This window comes from Taudactylus pleione, unplaced genomic scaffold, assembly GCF_031769625.1.
Source record: "Taudactylus pleione unplaced genomic scaffold, aTauple2 ptg001605l, whole genome shotgun sequence".
NCBI lineage: Eukaryota > Metazoa > Chordata > Amphibia > Anura > Myobatrachidae > Taudactylus > Taudactylus pleione.
The window spans coordinates 509,487-530,964 of record NW_028286002.1 but is presented as its reverse complement, the minus strand read 5'-3'; the positions used below and the strand labels follow the sequence as shown (position 1 = coordinate 530,964).

Here is a 21,478-nt window from a genome sequence, read left to right as displayed (position 1 = left end):
GTTACAGCACCCTTAACGGTCAAGCCAGCCGGCCCTTTACTTATGACACAGACGCACGCTTGGCACTACTTTGTTGATGCACGTGCGGCTACTGCGCACACAATTCACAAACACAGAAAATAATTTTTTTTTTGGTTTGGACTGGAGTGTACTTTCGGGGGTTACAGCACCCTTAACGGTCAAGCCAGCCGGCCCTTTACTTATGACACAGGCGCACGTTTGGCACTACTTTGTTGATGCACGTGCGGCTACTGCGCACACAATTCACAAACACAGAAAATAATTTTTTTTTTGGTTTGGACTGGAGTGTACTTTCGGGGGTTACAGCACCCTTAACGGTCAAGCCAGCCGGCCCTTTACTTATGACACAGGCGCATGCTTGGCACTAGTTTGTTGATGCACGTGCGGCTACTGCGCACACAATTCACAAACACAGAAAATAATTTTTTTTTGGTTTGGACTGGAGTGTACTTTCGGGGGTTACAGCACCCTTTAACGGTCAAGCCAGCCGGCCCTTTACTTATGACACAGGCGCACGCTTGGCACTACTTTGTTGATGCACGTGCGGCTACTGCGCACACAATTCACAAACACAGAAAATATATTATTTTTTTAGCACTTGGGGGGAGCACCCCTGATGGACAGAGCACCCCCTGGACAACACTACAGCACTCCTTTAGGACTGGGACACTGCACAGGACTTTGGAGTGGACACAGCCCCTATGGAGAACTGACTGCACAACACAGTCCAGCCAGCCCCTATGGACTTTGAAGTAGTGGACATAGCCCCTATTAACAACAGCAGCACAGCACAACACAGCCAGCCCCTATGGACTTTGAAGTAGTGGACAACAGCAGCACTACACTACACTACACTACACAGCCCTAACTCCCACCCTCCCTCTTCACTGTCCACAGCCGAGTGAGAAAATGTCGCCGACGCGGGTACCTTATATAGGATCCAAAACCCGCGAGACTCGGAAGGCGGGATGATGACGTTTTGCCTCGATTTCAGATCCGAGTCAGGCGGGAAAAGTCGAGCCTTACTCGGATCGGACTCGGATCGGGGGGGCTCGGGGGGGTTCGGATTTCAGAAATCCGAACCCGCTCACCCCTAATGTACAGTAGTTTGTATTTTTTACATTTGGCAGTCTCTTCTCGATATTAAACAGTTAACGTTTTAGTTATCGCAAATATCTCACACAAAAATATCAACTGTAAAATATTGGTAAACATTTCAGGTTTTTTTTGAACAAAAGTTTTTTTTCCGACTGAATTAAGCATAGGATTTTTATTTTTGAATTTGATTTCTTTAGGTTTGGTGAGTTAGGTAGAATTTCATGAAAACACATGGTGTAAGGCATATTTTCTCATCCTTCCCCTGAATCTCTGTGCTGCTCCTCATCTCCCAGCACAGGAAGTACATCTTGGGGGCACCAGAAGATTGAATACATTTTCTCCACTTGTCAACACATGTTATATAAAAATCGTAAGGTAAGGATTTATATGGCTTAACTCTATTACAGCCCACTATCACAAAATGCTGCCCCCCTTAATGAGGGGATAGCCAACCCTAAAACCACAAGGAAAACAACAAATACAAGCAAAGAGATCACAGATAGACAGAAAATTAATTGAAATGAAAGTTTTAAGCTAGGTACACATCAGCGGCGCAACCACAGATTTTGGCAAATAGATGTAACATTTCTCTAAAATTAGAGTATGTCATATTATTATTATTATTATTATTATTATTTTCTTTTTTTTGTTTTCTTGTTGTTGATGGATCTTTGTAATAATAAACTAAAAATATAGTATTTGAGTAATTAATACGCAATCAACAAAAGAGGTATATTTATAAAACATACGATTTTCATTCGGAGACAGATAAAAATATCTATAGAGCTGAGATTTAATTAGATTTTGCAACTAAATTGTTTACTTTAAAAAAAAAAAAAAACAATCATAAGGAGAAGTACGTCTATAGTAGGGACTTTCATTTTCCATTCATACTGTAATCTGCTTTACAATCACATGACACATATGGGCAGTAAAATAATATTCTGTCTTCCCAAATGTTCAGTTCTGTCATTACGGGCTGAAATCTTCAAATGGAAACAAAGGATAAATGAAGATCTTGAAATTTCCTCTAACAATTTAAAATCTAGTTTATGTTCTTTTATAAGCATGATTAATTAAAGCCAAATCACTACAATAAGGTAAGACTTGGACATTCATATATTGATAAAAATGTCTATATCTAGTTAAAATTCACTTTTAGCATAAATGATCATGGACTAAATGGTGTTGTATATTGCTAGTTATCAATCTTGTTATTTTAATTTGAGATATATGGCAGATAGAGTTCTGCAAAATTACGGCAACATTTTGTGCAAGTTGAGTTTTGCAGCAGAACAGGCTATGTCACTAAGGAGTGAAGTTCTGACAATATAAACTTTCAGTTACTTGTCATTTCATGAAATGCCATTCTGTAATGTATTTGTAGTGATGTAACAATTACAGTCAATTAAACTGGTTGTGTGGTGTGGGTGTGGTTGGACTGGGAAAAGGTAAGGCAGAAGTCAGCCAGCAACATATGCTACATTTTGAATCGTGAAATAATACAAATCTAATGGAAGCAATAGATAACATAGGGGGAAAACTGCATAATTTTATAAAAAGTGTGCTAAAGTAAAGCAAATATATAAGGTAGATTTTTATGTTGGATATTCGGCAACTGCTCTGTAAATTGAGAAGTAAGATTAGAGATTTAAAAAAAATGTATATGGCACTAAAAGCCAAGGCAAAGTTGCCGTGGAGGTATAGTTAAAAAAAACACCTAGGGGTATATTAACTAAAATGTGAGTTTTTAGAAATGGAGATGTTGTCCGTAGCAACCAATAAGGTTCTACTTAACATTTATCTAGCACCTTCTAGAAGATAATAGCTAAAATCTGATTGGTTGCTATGGGCAACAGCTCCATTTCTAAAAACTCTCATTTTAGTAAATATACCACCATGTCTTAGTCAAGATAAAACACCATCTTCAAAACTATTATATACTGTATTGTTCTGGGTGAGTATGTTGTATATTAATGCAATCACTATGGTGTACTACAGATTGACGTTATCAATAATGTTTTCATACTCCTAAATACACACGTTAATACTTAAGTTGCATATAAACATAAAATAGCTTTTTTATAAAAACTAAAGCTCTTGTTTCAGTCTTCATGAATGTTATTGTGCTAGGTGTGCTCATCAGATATGCTGCTCCTATTATACAGTTTAATTCATTGTCAAGAGACTAATGATCATAAACTCCTTGTAGTTTTCTGATATTTAATTTGGCTGTGCACAGAATTTATTTCTTCCTTTTTTCTTGCAATGAATATACAGTGCTTATATTGTGGCCACATTACATCATTTCATTTTCTGGGATCAGTGATATCGGGACAACATGACAATATTTATTCTGTGTCCATTTCTCATTCCAGGTGAGTTTGTGAAAAGTGATTTGAAAACACTAACCTGAAAAGAAATCTGTCATGCATAATGGTTTTGTGGATTTTTATTAATTCATTAACATGCAATATATTTGCATTGTCCAGGACTATAGTATAGAGCAAACTTTTTTAAATCACGGCACCCAAGAGCAGGGGTGGCCAACCGCGGCTCTCAAGCCACATGAGGCTCTCTTGAGTTTCTGATGCGGCTCCTGGCTCGCGGCTCTGCAGACCCCCATTAGTACTGAGAATGCTGGTCCCTTAAGCCATCAGAGACTAAATAAGCCTCTGATTGCTTCAGAGACCTGCGTTCACAGTAATGCAGTGCACAGGTGATGTCATGATGTCACCTGCGATGTGAGGAGCACGCACGCCTGCTGGATCCAGTTAAATCCAGCAGGCAGTGGAAACAGCGGCAGCAGCGACGGCAGGACTTGGGAGCCCTGACGGGGTGGAGCGGTGCCAGCATGAAGACAGGTAAGTTTCTTCATAGGGGTGTGGGCGGGGAGGGGGAGTTGGTACTGGGGGCTCTACCTTAGGGGCTATGATGACAGGGGGCATTGCATAAGGGCCACAACTATGGGGGGCATTGCAGAAGGGGCACAACTACTGCTGGCATTGCATAATGGGCACAGCTACAGGAGGCATTGCATAAGGGCCACAACTAAATGGGGCATTGCTTAATGGGCACAACTACAGGGGGCATTGCAGAAGGGGTACAACTATTGGGGGGCATTGCATAATGGGCACAGCTATAGGGGGCATTGGATAATGGCCACAACTACTGGGGGCATTGCAGAAGGGGCACAACTACAGGGGACATTGCAGAAGATGCACAACTACTGGGGGGCATTGCATAATGGGCACAGCTACAGGAGGCATTGCATAAGGGCCACAACTAAATGGGGCATTGCTTAATGGGCACAACTACAGGGGGCATTGCAGAAGGGGTACAACTATTGGGGGGCATTGCATAATGGGCACAGCTATAGGGGGCATTGGATAATGGCCACAACTGCTGGGGGCATTGCAGAAGGGGCACAACTACAGGGGACATTGCAGAAGGGGCACAACTACTAAGTGCATTGCATAATGGGCACAGCAACAGGGGGCACTGCATAAGGGCCACAACTAAATGGGGCATTGCTTAATGGGCACAGCTCATACATGCCTCCCCTCCCGGTTTTCGCGGGAAGCTCAAAATTTATTCAGTAACCCCCCGCATCCCCGGAAGGGTAGGCACTTCTCCCGCATTCTGCCCACTTCCTAGTGAAGTGGGCAGAATGGGGAGAATTTCCGTGGTGATCGCGGGTCTCCATGTAGGGGGCGGGGATTAATTACGTGATTCTAAGTGAATCGCGTCATTTAGCCCCGACCCCTATTTAAATTTAAGCCAATCGCGGCAATTTGCCATGAAGGGGGCGTGGCTTAATGACACAACCTGTCAGGCCTCGCCCCCATTACAGCCCACCTGCTTCTCCTACCAAGGTTTCTCCCGGGGAGGAGAAGCCAAAGGTAGGCAACTATGCAGTGGGTGTCATGCTGTCACGTACAGTAGTTTGCGGCACAGCATATAAACTGATGCACATGAAAACAATAATACCATGGGTAGACAGTGAGTGTCATTATGCTGTCACACATACAGTACTTTACAGAACAGCGTATAAACTGATGCACATGAAAACAATGATGCCACGGGTAGACAGTGAGTGTCATTATGCTGTCATACCTACAGTACTTTACAGCACAGCATATAAATTGATGCACAGGAAAACAATAGTGCCATGTGAGAAAGTGTGTAATTTATGCAATTACAGCTACCTCACAGCAGAGGGCATATTTTGATGCACATGAAAACAATTATGCCATGGGTAGACAGTGGGTGTCATTTATGTCATTGCAACTACTTTGCAGGCGAGGGTGTAAATTGATTGATTTTAAAATTTATTGTGTCAATTTTAGATATAAGTTTTACGTTTAATTTCAAAAACTAGGTATTCTTTCATACTGTTGAAAAATGTGTTTCATAACCAGAGCCATCTTTTCATACTATTCTGTGCACTGTAATATTCTAAAAGTAACAATGGAACAAAAGCACAGTAGGTGAATAACATAATCAGTTTTAGTGGGTATTAGATAAGTACAAAATCAAAATAAACCTTGCTAGTTACCAGGACTTTACAATAATAATTCCTGCAAATTACAATTACAGTGGATGGAAATTGCTGGCCACATCACATGAGGCACATATCCATTCCTGTGATGCCTTCTGGGGGTAAATTTAATAATGCTCGATTTCAATCGATTTATATTGATTTTAATCAATTTGAAATTGATCTAAATCAATGTTGTGTTTCTAGGGCTAAATCTTACATTTGCTAACATACAATTTTTGATTTGGTTTAGCCCCAGTAACACAACAGATCATTTTAAATCGATTAAATCGATAAAAATTGATTGAAATAGACCTTTTGTAAATATACAACCTTAAGTCATGTACTGTACACTCTGCTTTTGTACAATCCCCTGGCCAGTAGCGATAAACACTAAACTTAAAAAATTAATGAATGAATTGAAAAAACAGCACACCTGGCCACTGCAGCTTCAGCTGAAAATGGATAAGTGCTGCTACTCCACAGCAGTGAATTGAATAAATGATTATATAACATTATTTCCACTTAGCGCTGTTGTCTGCATCCTCACAGAATAATCCAATTACATTTATACAACACATGAAGTACATAAAAATAATACAATAGTGTTATACAATTTAAATTAAATGTCATCTTAAAAAAGTTTTTTTTCAAGATTATGTTTAATTTAAATTGTACAAGCTGGAGTACCCGGCGTTACCCCGGGTTTTAAGAATGTTTGTTTACACTCATCCTCCAATCAACCAATCAACCTCTCCTAAGGCAGGCCTCAGGAAAAGTGTGACAAACTTCCACATCAACAGTCCTAAGGTAGGAAGTAGGACCTGTAACGGTGTAAAGCAAACTTCGGAGATAGAAGCATTCAAAATTTGTAGGATGTACAGTGTAAACACGACCAAGAGCTTCTGTTGCTCTGATATCAAAAATTGTGTTTTTTAATTAATTAAAAAGTAACAGTAATTAATTTCGATTTAGTAGAGAAGATAGAAAAGAAAAAATAGTAGATAAGCTAAATCCTTTTGTAATTTCGTACCTGACCTGTAGAGGGCGAATGTTATGCAAAGATTTTGGTTTTTTCATTAATTAAAAATTAACAGTAATTAATTTCGATTTCAAATTTTTTTAGTTGCCTCCGCTGTGTTTTAATACGCTCGTATGTAAAATTTCACGATCGTGGCTTGTAAACTGTGGATTTGTATAGAAAGACAGAAGGACAAATTTTCACTTTTATATAGTAGATTATAGTATTTTGTTATATAATCAATAAACACTGAACTGCAATATATTTTTGCTTGTTTTTGTTGTTTTGATATGATGTACGCAACACATGAATTTTGACTTTTTTTTTATAAATGTATATCCATCACATAGTTTGACCATATAAAACATATGGAGCCAAATGTAATAGGTTGCAAATTTGTTAAAAATGCAAGTTTAACGCTAAACTCTCATTTTTACTCACTCGCAATTGTAATAGGGTGCAACTATCGTAAAACTCGCATTTTTCGGGATTTACTATTACCTGCAAAAAAGCATCTCACATCCAGATGTTTTCCCTTTCTCTAGAACCGCAGGGTTACCTTGCGGTTACATCATTGGATGCAATGTAGCAGTTCCCATCATAGACTATCAATGATGTAACCGCAATGTTCACCCCAAGTTAAACTTGAGTTTAGCATTAAACTTGCATTCTTAACAAATTCAATGCAGATTTCACACTATTGAAGTCTATGGAGGAGACATACTGACCGCACACAGCCAATCAGCATGCAGCTCTGACAGAGTAGCCTGCTTATTGGTTGGCAGCTCCTGCAATTACTGGGCAGATGTGGGCCCCAGTCATTCGTGCGGAGGAGGGGGATGTGGGCCAGTTGTGATGGGGATAGATCCTCTCCATGGCACCCCTTTATGGGGGGTCCCCACCTCTCCAGGAATCCCAACCTGGGCTAACTAGCGGTCAGGGGTAATGCTTTGATCGAGCACCCTGGTGAAAGGGTTTCCCTGGCTGTGGCATTACCCCTTGCTAGAAAAAGTTTGGTGATGGTTATGGACATTACAGGGGACCCCTACTTGTGTTGTCCCCTGTATTTCCACAACCGGGACCGGATCAGAAAAGCCCTGTGCTGGTAATTAAAATACATGTGCCCCCTACAAATTTTGACCCCTGTATGTTTAGAACCAGGATAGGCTTTAAATATCCCAGTACTGGTTCTTAAAATACAGGGGTCTCCTACACATTTTGTTCCCTGTATTTTAAAAAACAGCACAGGCTGTACAGAGTCCGGGGCTGGTTATGCTTCTGGGGAACGGTACACACCTTTTTTTTTTTTGATCTCATGTTAATGTGCATATTTTTGTGTTACTCTGTCTGCTCAGGATATACTTGCTATCCTGAAGCTGGTCTATTGTTTTTGTGATTTCTCAGGAAGTAATATGTGCGAGTGAAGCACTCGCACTCTATTACATTGCTCGAGTTCTAGCTAGAGAATGGGAAAACATCTGGATGCGAGATGCTTTTTTGCAAGTAATAGCAAAACCTGAAGAATGTGAGTCTTACTATAGTTGCACCGTTACATTTGTGAGTGAGTAAAAAATGCGAGTTTAGCGTTAAACTCACATTTTTAACAAATTCACAACCTATTACATTTGGCCCATGGTATATAATCTAAAAGTAGAACTTACTGTCACCCACAAATGGAAACCTCCAAACTATTTCTGTTTTGCAAAATCTATAAATTTGTATATGAAAATGGAAATCCCATACAATGACAATGGAAAATTCAACTCTCCATATCAGAGCCTGCCATTATAACATCTGCACATCTCTATACTCTGTACTGCACACAGGACTGATCGGGAAGCCCAGGAGAATCAATTCTTTGTATTACAGTCCACCTATGAGAGTTTTCTGTACTCCTATTTTAGAGACTAAGGGGTCTATTTACTAAGCCTTAGATGGAGATAAAGTGGACAGAGAAGTACCAGCCAACCAGCTCCTGTCATTTTTCAAACACAGCCTGTGACATGGCAGTTAGGAGCAGATTAGCTGGTACCTATTTACTAAGACTTGGATGGAGATTAAAGTGAACGGAGATAAAGTACCAGCCAATCAGCTCCTAACCGCCATTTCACAGGCTGTGTTTGAAAAATGACAGTTGGGAGCTGATTGGTTGGGACTTTATGTCCATTCACTTTATCTCCTTCCAAGACTTAGTAAACAGACCATCTCCATCCAAGGCTTAGTAAATAGACCCCTTATTCTGAGTCACAGGGGACACAGGAGGCAGGGGGACACACAAAAGGTATGGGGACACAAGAGGCTACAAGGGACACAGGAGGCAGGGGGGCCACAGGAGGCATGGGGACACAAGAAAGCAAAGGGACACAGGAGGCTGCAAGGGACACAGGAGGCTGCAAGGGACACAGGAGGCTGGTAGGGACAGGGTGCTGGGACACGGGGAGGGGTGGCAGGAGAGACACATGACACAGGTAGCAAGAGTTTGGAGTGACACATAGCAGTGGAGAAACATGCGGCACAATGCTGGACAGATAGGTGGCAGTAGGCTGGAAGTGACACGGGGCAGATGATGGTTGTAGTCAATGGCCTCCATAACCGTAGAATGGAACTGTGACAAACTGACATTTAAAGTACCATTAAATTACTTTACATTTAGTTCAAATGTTAAAATTGCACTGGTAGTATAAATTTTGTCCGTACATACTATTACACATTGTGCATAAGCAAGATTTATGCCCAGATGCCTTGTTTTATTAATATTATTAACAATACTATTTATTGTTATTTATATTAAAACACTTCAAGTACACAATAAAGGGAATGTTGCAAGCTTATTCTGGTTAGACTTTTTTGTTATTGGTTCTGTAACAAATTATTTGGAAATCCCCCTTTCAAAATCCTGCGTTTGCCACTGAGAGGGATAGCAAAGGAGATGTGGGCTTGTTCTGGTCATGTCGCTTTAAGCAATGGCATCCAAAGATGCACAACTGCTCACAGAGGAGTCCATTCTCAGACTGAGAAACTGCACCTGCATAGGACGGTCCATACTCGGACACAACTCCACTGCCGCAAGGTGCTACAAGTGGGCTGTTTGTAGAAAAACGCTCGCCATATTAGCTTAAGATGCTGACATGGATGCAGCAAAATACGCAGCCACAGCTGCATCTGTGAGCGACTCAGAATCAGCTCTGTATTGCCAAAGCAACAGCATACATTGCCATGAAGCCCCTAACATTGAACTGGTACGTATCACACCTTCCCAATTGTTCATACAGTATTTAAACACATTGAATAGTGGAAAATTCAGTATCCAGTATGGAAAACCAAGGTATCCTAAGCTATATCCAATGTCCCTTATTGAATCAGCATAATTACCAGTGCCGCTATTAATCTTGCTGTTCCTATGGTAAAATCCAAAAATGGACTAGGTACCATTTCAGAATGATAATAAGTTCCGCCCTTGGAAAGTATTTCATATGTGGATATACCAGTATGTCCTCTCTTATAGCCAGGTTTCCTCTTAGTCTATGGGGGCCAATTCAACTATCAGTGATGTGTGGTAGCCATATACATCATCATACATCACTGAGACTTACAGTACTATAACATCACAAATTTGCTGTGAAGGACAATGTGTGATTTTGGTTGGCCACGAGGCCAGTGTTCAGACTGTTTCCCCATCACTTTGTAGCCATCTCTTCTATTTGTATTGCTAACTTTTACTCCTATGTTATATATGTGCTGGATTTTTCTTCTGTTATGTGTTTCATTGTTTAGAATATCTGGCAATGCTATAAAAGGATTCAATAGTCTAAGTACTATTATGGTTACATTTCCATTTCATTATTGGAGTGATATTGTACTGTTACAATATGCAACTAACCTAATTCCATTATACAGTGGCAACTGCTTATCTGCATGGACCAAGAGAAGTTACAGGAGCACTGCAAGGATCTGTGACCATATCATGCTACTACAATACCATATCTGCCAACATCCATGGCAGGAAGTTTTGGTGTAAGATGTACAAAAGCCATTGTAACACCATCATATCCACCACCCCCTTTATTACACAAGATCACATCAACCGGACTCATCTTCAGGATTTCAGGGGTAACTTCATGATAAAAATGACAAGTCTACAATGGAATGATGGAGGAACCTACAGGTGCGGGATTGGGAACAGTAATTATGACCTTTATGACACCGTTAAGGTGATCGTTTCTGAAGGTACAACTACATACCATTCTACCATATATTTACCTATTGTCCCTTGCAAAGTTCATTAGTATGAGGCACCTTTACTGTAATTGTATTTCACATGAGGAGGAATATAACTTCTCCATCTAGGTAACAGTTACTGTAAGGCAGCTTTCCACCTGATTTTAACATGTTTAATTGTCACTGAATTCTTGGGATTTACTAAATTTGAAATCTGGGCATAGGACAGCTAAAGCTGGTGTCTGATTAAAGATATCTATGCTAAGGGTAACTGAAACTTGACAAAAATCATACAATAATATTTTACAAATAGTCCAGTTTAACATCCCAAAAGTACAATATATTTGCATGCAAAGCGAAATGCAGAACATACAGCTTATACTATATTTGCCAACTTTTGTTTTAAATCACTACTGGGGGGGACAAACATGTTGGAGCTGCAGCATTTGCATCACCATGGCCCGGCACCCTGCAGATCAATACTGCACTTTGTGGCTTTGTACAGTGGGGAGCGGGGCCATGTTGACTTGACTCAATGCGACATTCCTTTACAGTTCGTAAATATGATACAAATACATACTTTTCATAAATATTTAAAATACTTTGTAGGAGATTATACATGTAAGCATATTGCATATAGTACTGTCTAGGTGGCCCCCATGAGCTACAATTCCTATTGTAATAGTTTCTACAGTGTTTCTCAACATCAGTCCTCAAGCACCACCAACAGCTCATGTAGGACCTAATTCTGAATCGGATGCAGCACCGATGTCCGATGCATTGGAGCAATGTTTTTCGTCTGTGCATGTATCTGAGTTGCACTACACAACCGTCCCAATCAGTGGAGGCTCCAGAGGTGGGGCTGCAGCATAATCCAAAATTCAAATAGGGGAGCCACATCAACTGCCAGTGATTCCCAGCCGGCGATGTCTGGCAGTGTTTGGAAGCGCAGTTGGTGTGGCTCCCCTATTTGAATTTTGGACTGCGCTGCAGCCCCGCCTCTAGAGCAGCCACTGGTCCCAATGTTATTTATACACAGTCACAGTACAGATTTAGATGCACTGTAGCAGAAGTGTATTGGAAATGTTCCTGGGCAGTGATTGGTAGGTAACAGAGGGTGGCTAATAAGATGCACAGATGTTGTGTCTTATGGGAGTGTTCTGGGTGTGTCGCTGATAGTCAAACAGAGACACTTAATTGTTCACATATAAAGCCATATTATGACAGATAGGGGCTTATGTAATGGTGTGCGAGCTGGCGCCGCTGTGGGAATTCATGTGAGTATTTCCATATTATTAAAGTGACAATCATTTTAAAGGCAAAAGCAGGGCAGTGTAGTTTTTTTGTGGTGCCCTTACACCGTTTTTCTTTTGGCTAACGTAGTGGGACTGCAAGTGTCTTTAGTAAGGAAGTGTTTCCCCAAGGTCACTTTACTCACACATGTGTGAGAGCCAGAGAAAGGAGAGAGCACCCAAACTGACAAAGGTGACTTACCATGAAACTCGACAGATCTCTTTTTGCTGCACTGAATATATATTGGCCTGCCTGAGAGCTTTAGGTAACGAACTACAAGTCTCAGCATTTTGCTGCACTGAATATATATTGGCCTGCCAGAGAGCTTTAGGTAACGAACTGCAAGTCTCAGCATTTTGCTGATAAGCAATGTTTTATAGCATATCATTGCATAGTTTAGTAGTTTGATGGGTTTGTTTTTTGTTTTGTTTCTTTGTTAGTTAGCTCATTGAGCCTGATATTAGCCTAGTGGTATGTGCTGTTTGTTTGTTTTACTCAATTTATTGCTAGCCATATTAGTGGGAGGGTGCTCGGCTTGTTAGCAATCAGTAATTTCACATGTCAGGTCTCCTATGTATGGGTCATTAGTAGGCTGGAAAATTCAAAAGTGCAATTTAAGATTAATACTGGTGTTACACCGGTGTTGAACTGAAGTGAAACAGAAGCAAAATAACCAATCTACACTTCTAACAACCTAAACTAGATTGGAAGAAAATACCAACAAACAAGGTGATTTCACATTCTCACTGCTACAAGATTCTGCTGACTGCATGACTTGGACTTTCAACACTGAACTCTGGCCCTGATTCAGAGCCGGTCGCTCTGACAGAGTGCTTGCTCTGAATCAGGACCGGTCTTTTTTTTTTTTAGAACGGCCTCCTGGCCGCTCTCATAGCTGTGGGTGATCACCCACAGCTATATCGAGCGGCCAGGAAGAAGGTCGCGATGGTCAAGACCATCACGACCATCGGACTTGCAACGAGACCCTTGTGGTAGGGTCTCGTTGCCGCAAGGCCCAGAGAGCTTTCGGCTCAAACAAAGCTGACAGCTCTCCCACTGACATCACTTGTGATGTCAGTGGGGCCGCCCCCAGATGGTAGGCGCTCTCATGGGAACGCCTCTGTCTGGGCAGCCACCCCCCCGGCCCGCCCACCAAAGGGGGCGTGCTGTCACTCAACACAGACAGCACGCCCCCTTTGGTACGAGATCTGGAGTGACGGATTGCCCGTCACTGTCCGGGTCTCGCGCATGCGCACGACGGAGCCGGCTCCGTCGTGCGCATGCGCTCTGGGCCACCATCGACCCGGTTGCGAGCGCTCAGTTCCCTCCAATCTCTCTCCTCCCTTTTGCCTCCAAACTCCTTCAGCGTATTGTTTACAACTGCCTCACCACATTTCTTTCCTCCCACTCCCTCCTTGACCCTTTTCAGTCTGGCTTCCATTCTCTCCACTCCACTGAAACTGCCCTCACAAAAGTCAGCAACGACCTCCTTGCTGCCAAATCCAAGGGCCACTAGTCCCTGCTCATTCTCCTTGACCTCTCTTCTGCTGTTGACACTGCACTGAGGACCACCCTCTACTGCTGCATATCCTTTACTCCCTTGGTCTACGTGACACTGCTCTCTCCTGGCTGTCCTCCTATCTCTCTGACTGTTCCTTCTCTGTTTCCTCTCACGATGACTCCTCCCCGCACAGCCTCTTACAGTAGGTGTTCCCCAAGGTTCTGTTCTTGGACCTCTCCGATTCTCTCTCTATACATCCTCTCTAGGTAAACTCATCTGCTCTTTTGACCTCCATTATCATCTCTATGCTGATGATACTCAGATCTACCTTTCCTCACCTGATCTTTCCCCGTCTCTACTGACTTGTATCTCTAACTGTCTCTCTGCTATCTTTTCCTGGATGTCCCAGCGATTTCTGAAACTTAATATGTCTAAGACTGAGCTGATCGTCTTCCCACCCTCCCACATAACATCATGTCCCACTATTTCTTTATCAATAGATGGCATAACTATCTCATCTAGTCCCAAAGTGCGTTGTCTTGGAGTCATCCTGGACTCTTCCCTCTCCTTCAAACCACATATTCAGAACCTCTCGCAGTCCTGTCGTTTCCATCTCAAGAATATTTCCAAGATCAGACCCTTTCTCACCCAGGATGCCACCAAAACCCTCATACATTCACTGGTCATCTCCAGATTGGACTACTGTAACCTCCTATCTGGCCTCCCCAAATCCCATCTCTCTTCTCTCCAGTCTGTGCTCAATGCTGCTGCTCAGCTCATCTTCCTCTCCAAATGCTCTTCATCTGCCTCCCCTCTCTTGCAAGCCCTCCACTGGCTCCCCTTCCCTTTCAGAACCCAATTCAAGGTTCTCACACTCACTTACAAAGCCCTCACCCATTCCTCTCCCATTTACATCTCTGATCTCATCTCCCTTCACTCTTCTGTCCACCCTCTTTGTTCACTTAATACACGCCGCCTTTCATGCCAATTGATTACTTCCTCCCACTCCTGCCTCCAAGATTTTGCCTGCGCTGCTCCCCACCTTTGGAAGTCCCTCCCTATCCCCAGCAGACTCTGCACCTCTCTACAATCTTTCAAACGAGCTCTTAAGACCCACTACTTCATTAAAACCTACCTGCTCTCATCCTAACTTGCTGCTACATCTTCCTTCCTCCCCGTCTACCCCATCTGTGTCACTCCTGTTTGTCTGCCCCTCCCTTAAAGAATGTAAGCTCTTTTGAGCAGGACCCTCTACCCTCTTGTAATTCTCCCTACTGTAATTTAATCTATCTCTTACTCCCAACTAGGGCAACTAACACTTGGCTGCTTATGTGGGCATAAAGGTTGCTAATATAGCAATGTTTATTATACATGTCCATGTAGTGCTTTGTATTGTATTGTAAGTCACTGGTTACTTATTTGTTTATGTACTTTGTAAGGCACAGCGGAACACTTGTGGCGCCATATAAATAAATTATGATAATAACAATAATAATAATAATAATAATCTCTTTGATTATTACTCACTGCTCTGCTGCACAGCACTTGCAAGGCACACACACAGCCCCAACATAGGCGAAACCAGACATTTGCTAATGGGTGGCCCTAGTCCAACTCATTGCCAGAACTTATGCTACCTTGGAAGTTTTCCACTGTATTTTGTGATAATTATTTAGGCAGCAAAGATTTATAACCTTATCCCTATTAGTGTTCATGCCACACCAGGGGCAGGGCGGCAGGCCACTGAGGTGCGGACAGGGTATTGCTGTGCACGCCTCTGGTGCATATGCTCCTGAAAAGGGGTGTGGCCAACAATAACGGAATTATCCTAGATTCATCGACATATGTTTTGGGCTGTTTTAGTTTTAATGTTTGTTATATAATTCTGAAGCAATTTATATCCACTGGCTGAGAAGTAATATGTACATTTAGATTAAACATTGTGCACAATCCATCAATATATGTTTTAATTATTGTAATTATTTGCATTGGAAATACTTTAGAAGCTATTGCTTCTTTATACAATTACAAACAATTATTTATACATGCATGTTATTCGATGTTATATGATGTATAGGTCTGATTAGTCATTATTGTGTTTTAAATAATTTTGTATTTTTTATAACCAATTGTGCGATTTACGCTAGTCAATTGGTTACAGTATTGCCGGTCATATCTGGTATATGGTCTAACTATTAGTAAAGGGATTTATAATAAATTAAATTTTTAATTTTACTAGCTGTCTCAGCGCTCTCTTTTATATATATATATATATATTTATTTTCTATGTGTCAGATTAGGAAATCGTGAGTAGATTTCCATTTAGAGAGCTGCAGTCTCAGCTCATAAGTGATTTGTCTAGAACAGCGCCAGGTATTTTTTCTTTTGTATTATAACTGGGGAGGGGGCATGTCCTAGTGACATGTCCCCAATTTGTCACTTATGAGTGTAGGGAAACTGAGGTGGAGTTACAAGGAGGGTGAAGGCAGAGACACTAAGGTGAAGTTACAGGAATTTTGAGGGCAGAGACACTGAGGGGGAGTTACAGGGTGGTTGAGGGAAGTGACACTGTGGGGGAGTTACAGGAGGATGAGGGAAGGAACACTGAGGGGTACTTACAGGGAGGGTGACTATAGAGACACTGCAGGGTAGTTACAAGGAGGATGAGGGCAGAGACACTGAGGGGAATCCTACATGTGATATAAGTATATAAAGAGCATTGGTTCCTCCATCCACAATTGAAGCAGGGAGAGCATGTGTGCCGATAAATCATGTGTGGTCTCAACTGGGAAGGAGCATGACTACACAGTAGTAACCACAAAACCACAGTAATGTCACTTATTCATGTTATGTCCTTATACACTTATACATTACTCCTTATACACATAATGCCACACAGTAGTAGTACCTCTTATACATTATTCTACACAGTAAGGCCTTTTACACAATATGCCACAGTAATGCCCCTTACACTTTATGCCACACACAGTAATGCCCCCTACACAATATGCCACACACAGTAATACCCCTTACACATTATGCTCCCCCCCACCTCCTGTCCCTCCAGCATCCTCTAAGGAGTAGACAAAAAAATAATATGGATTGGTGATAAAAAAAATATTGACCCTTTTATGATAGTGAGAAAACTTAGTAATAAAAAATAATGATTAAAAATAGCGGTTTCTGCCATTACAGGCTACATGCAAATCATCCCCTCCCCTGCAAGCTGCAGCCCAAAAATTGCCTCACTTGGGGAAGGCAAAGCAATATAAATTGCTTTAATCAAGCTCTCTGACATCTGCCCTCTCTCCTCTTCTGCTACAGACACCTGTTAGACTGTCACTGACACACAGACTGAATCAGTGGCGTGGTGGGTGGCTGGGTGAAGCATCCTCAACTCCTGCTTCTGGTGTTGCTGCACAGCTCCTCCGCTCCTCTTCACAGCAACGCAGGAACAGAGCAAGCGAGCGTCTTGACATCATGTTGTGCCCACTCCCTCCCTGACACTCTCTACTCAGACCAATCATGCACAGTAGTGCTGAAGGAGAAGTGAAGGGTTTGCATTAGGGTTGTGTATAGATCCCCTTCAGTTAATGTGACTGGAACACAATCAAAGAGGATGGGTACAGGATGCCGGCAGTCGGGATCCCAGCATTCAGAATCCCGTTTACGGCATCCTGACAGAGTTAGCATACCGTCACTTGTTGGTCGTTGTCCTAACCCTCCACCTCTCCCTACTCTTACCCTAACACTCTCTCTATGGTGCCTAACCCTAACCTCCCCGTCTAGTGCCTGAACCTAACCTCCCCCTTCCCGCACCCTAACCCTCCTCCCAACCCCTCTACTTACCTTCAGTATCCTGCCGGCACTGGGATTCTGTTCGACTTCGGGATTTTGGCGCCAGTAAAATGAGCGTCGGCATCCCAGCAGTCGGGATGCCGAATGCATCCTTATGCAAAGGTATATAGCTCTCCCATCGTATGTTAGAGACACAAGATAAGGGATAACATTGCAACATTGTCTATTATAAAGGTGGGGACTGCACTGAGGAATGTAATGTATGTTTGTATGTATGAAGAGTGACCTCAGCTACAGGCCTGGGGTAATTAGGAGTATGTACAGCTATGCATTAGTCACAGATAGGTTAGTGACCTGTATAGTGCAATTAGCATGAGGCTGAACTGGGGACAAAACATAAGACAACAACATTATTTTCCACAAAATACTTTTCCAGTCTTTCTGTATACAAATACTGATTGAACAGTTTTATACCCCAAACCAGGCTTAAGGCTTCCCTGTCAATCTGTGCATAGTTACGTTCAGCCTTGGATAATGCCCGAGATGCGAAAGTGATTGAGCGCTCCTGGCCATCCAGCATAGTATGTGACATAACAGCTCCAATGCCATAAGCTGAGGCATTACAGGCCACTCTAGCAGTGAAGCGAGGGGTCGTAGTGGGTACGTAGTGAGGTAATCAAGTCTCTTGCCTGTGTAAAGACGTTCACAGTCTTTTGACCGTAGCCTTTTTTCACCCTGCTGGAGCAACTGATGTAATAGATGCAGGACTGTTGCTAAGTTAGGCAAGAATATGTGGTAATAGTTAAAGAACCCCAAGAAGGAGCGAAGCTGAGACACGTCTTTTGGCAGGGGAGCCTTTATCACAGCTATTACCTTTTCCTGACATTTGTGCAATCCATTGGCATCAATCGTGTGCCCACAGTATGTAACAGAGGCAATGAAAAACTCACACTTGGCTCTTCTGGCTCCATATTGTTCAAGCTGCTGCAACACCAGATTTAGGTTTTGAAAGTGTTACTGGAACAGTATTTTGTGGCAAATAATGTTGTTGCCTTACGTGTTGTCCCCAGTTCAGTAAAGGTGTTGAAACCATGCTGACTGCAGCTCCTGATCTCCTTGTATGCAGTGGCGTAAAATCATCCCAGACGCCCGGAGGCAAGTTATAATTTGGTGCCCCCCTGTCACAGCCACTGACACTGTAATGTAGCATTTCGCATGCAGACAAGCTATAGATAGACAAAGGCGGCAGCTGATTGTCTGACATAGGGCTCTCAGCTAGTGTATATTGGCTTCTTAGGTGCCAGGAAGAGGTGCCATGTATTGGGCGGCTGTGACGTTAGACTCTGGGTACATAGTTACATAGTCACAAGGGTGAATGTTGTGGATAATGGAGGAGGTGCCCTTCCTGAGCTGGAGCACGGCAGCAGGAACCTCCATTGTCTCCCATAGTTCAGCCCCTGCTTGTATGTATGTATGAATGAGCACAACCACAGACACTACAATTTGCAGTGAATATAACACAGTGGTAAGACATGGTACTGAATGCATTAAACAACAATGACTGGTAGCGCCAGATTCCAATATATAACACTCCTGATGGAGGTGAAAGCCACCTGATGTGGGGTGGGGAGCCCTCCTGATACCGCTGGTGGAGGGGAAAACCACCTGATGTGGGTGGGGAGCCCTCCTGATACCCCTGAAGGAGAGGAAAAGCACCTGATGTGGGTGGGGAGCCCTCCTGATACCCCTGATGGAGAGGAAAACCTCCTGATGTGAGTGGGGAACCCTCATGATACCCCTGATGGAAAGTAAAACCACCTCATGGTGGTGGGGAGCCCTCATGATTCCCCTGGAGACATAAACCACCTGATGTGGGTGGGGAGCCCTCATGAAACCCCTGATGGAGAAGTAAACCTCCTGATGTGAGTGGGGAGCCCTCCTGATGCTCCTGATGGAGAGAAAAAACCACGTGATGTGGGTGGGGAGCCCTCCTGATACCCCTGATAGAGAGGAAAACCACCTGATGTGGGTGGGGAGCACTCCTGATACCCCTGATGGAGAGGAAAACCTCCTGATGTGAGTGGGGAGCCCTCATGATACCCCTGATGGAGAGGAAAACCACCTGATGTGGGTGGGGAGCCCTCATGATACCCCTGATGGTGACAAAAACCACCTGATGTGGGTGGGGAGCCCTCATGATACCCCTGATGGAGAGGAAAACCACCTGATGTGGGTGGGGAGCCCTCATGATACCCCTGATGGAGACAAAAACCACCTGATGTGGGTGGGGAGCCCTCCTGATACCCCTGATGGAGACAAAAACCACCTGATGTGAGTGGGGAACCCTCCTAATACCCCTGATGGAGAGGAAAACCACCTGATATCGGGCAGGGAGCCCTCCTGATACCCCTGATGGAGAGGAAAACCACCTGTGGAGGCTTTGTGGACTGAGCGCCTGATTCAGCAGTGCATGCTGCGACTTTTCACAAAGGGTTATTGACAGTCAGGCACCATTTTGGAGAGGTAACTGGGGAGTGCTGGCAAAAATGCAGGTGTGCCGTGATCGTTTTCAGGCAGGTCCAAGCCTGCATCTGCGTTCCAGTAGCAGATAACATGGTTCTGGCTTCTCAGTAAATTTGCCCATTCTGTGCGACCATAGGACTACTCAGAAGTATAATTATCGAAGGAACTGTGGCTGTGTCTTTGTGTTATGGAATCCTATTTAAAACCTCTATGCAATCCTGCCTATAACCTCTAAACCTTAGCTGATGCTAATTAGCGATATGAATAGTCGCACACAGCAATAAACACTTTCAGACTTTGGTTGTGGTTCCAAAGCACAAAAAGTTATTATTCAGCATAAAAGAAAAAGGTACTTAAACGCACATGATCTAGACAATACGTGCAAAGGTTACATTCAATATAGGTACAGTTGATACATACGCAGGTGCTCTGGATCAAGATTCCGGCATCAAAGTTGAAGCCTCCGTCAAGAAAAAGAAAATGACTGACTAGCTGAGCCTGACTATATACCCAGAGATAAGCAATACAATGGACAAAGGCTGGCATAATTCATTGGTTCTTTTTCTTGAATCTTCTGTTACGATAGTCCATTGGTCTGTTTGTACTTGAGTAGTTCAGCCTCCCAACGGCTCTTTGTGTCCTGTAAACAAATCTAATTTAGCTATTTCATTACAGCATTTCAATGGCTATCTCTCTATATTTCATAATTCGCAGATGCATGTAGTGATCTCCCCACCGATTGAACCGGAGATCTGCAAATAAACAGCGGATCAGAATGGCACCAAACATGGTCTGCTTATCATGTACTAAACCATAGATATCATATAGCATGCACTTCACAACATTGCTGATATAAATAAAACCCTGAATATTAACCTAAAATACTGCGGAACCTTTTAATGTAATTGTGTGTATATTTGCATGCATTGTGAATACACATGTGATTGTATATGTGCATGATTTTATTTATCATGAATTAATATATATATATATATATATATATTTATATATATATTTCTCTATGCTTTACTTGACATATTTTGGTATTACTTGTCTGGACTACAACAATGACAGGCAATGTGTTTACACATGTGATCAAAAGATGCTTGATGAGATCACACAGGTACGGCTAATTTGTTTGAGCCTCAGACTTAAATACAATGGTTTATTTAGCTTAACCACATCAGATACCAGGCCTACAATGGCTAACGATAGCTTAAATGCCTAATAATTGTTTACAAATTCACTCTGTCTGAGTATATTAGTGTCTTTGTGTATTCTTAATTATTTGCTACAGACAAATCTACAAAACCTGTCTTGTCATCAATGAATATTTAATGTAAGGATTTTTTTTAGTTTTAGCTAAAATGGCGTTTGCGACCAGTCGCAAAATGGCGTCTTGCAGATCTTGATTTTAACAGATTCTGTCTTAGCCAATCATCCGGATTTGACAGTCCACCCTTTG

The 21,478-nt window shown here is 42.5% G+C and overlaps 1 protein-coding gene across 1 annotated transcript in view; it reads left to right on the top strand.

Annotated features, from left to right (window-relative positions):
* Positions 1–1,473: 1,473 nt before the first annotated feature.
* Positions 1,474–21,478, top strand: part of LOC148442148 (uncharacterized) — a 290,790-nt gene continuing 270,785 nt past the window's right edge. The window contains exons 1-3 of the mRNA XM_088464170.1: positions 1,474–1,489; positions 1,720–1,767; positions 10,578–10,907. Coding sequence (XP_088320296.1) covers positions 1,474–1,489; positions 1,720–1,767; positions 10,578–10,907 — 394 coding nt within the window. The remainder of the gene's footprint in view (positions 1,490–1,719; positions 1,768–10,577; positions 10,908–21,478) is intronic.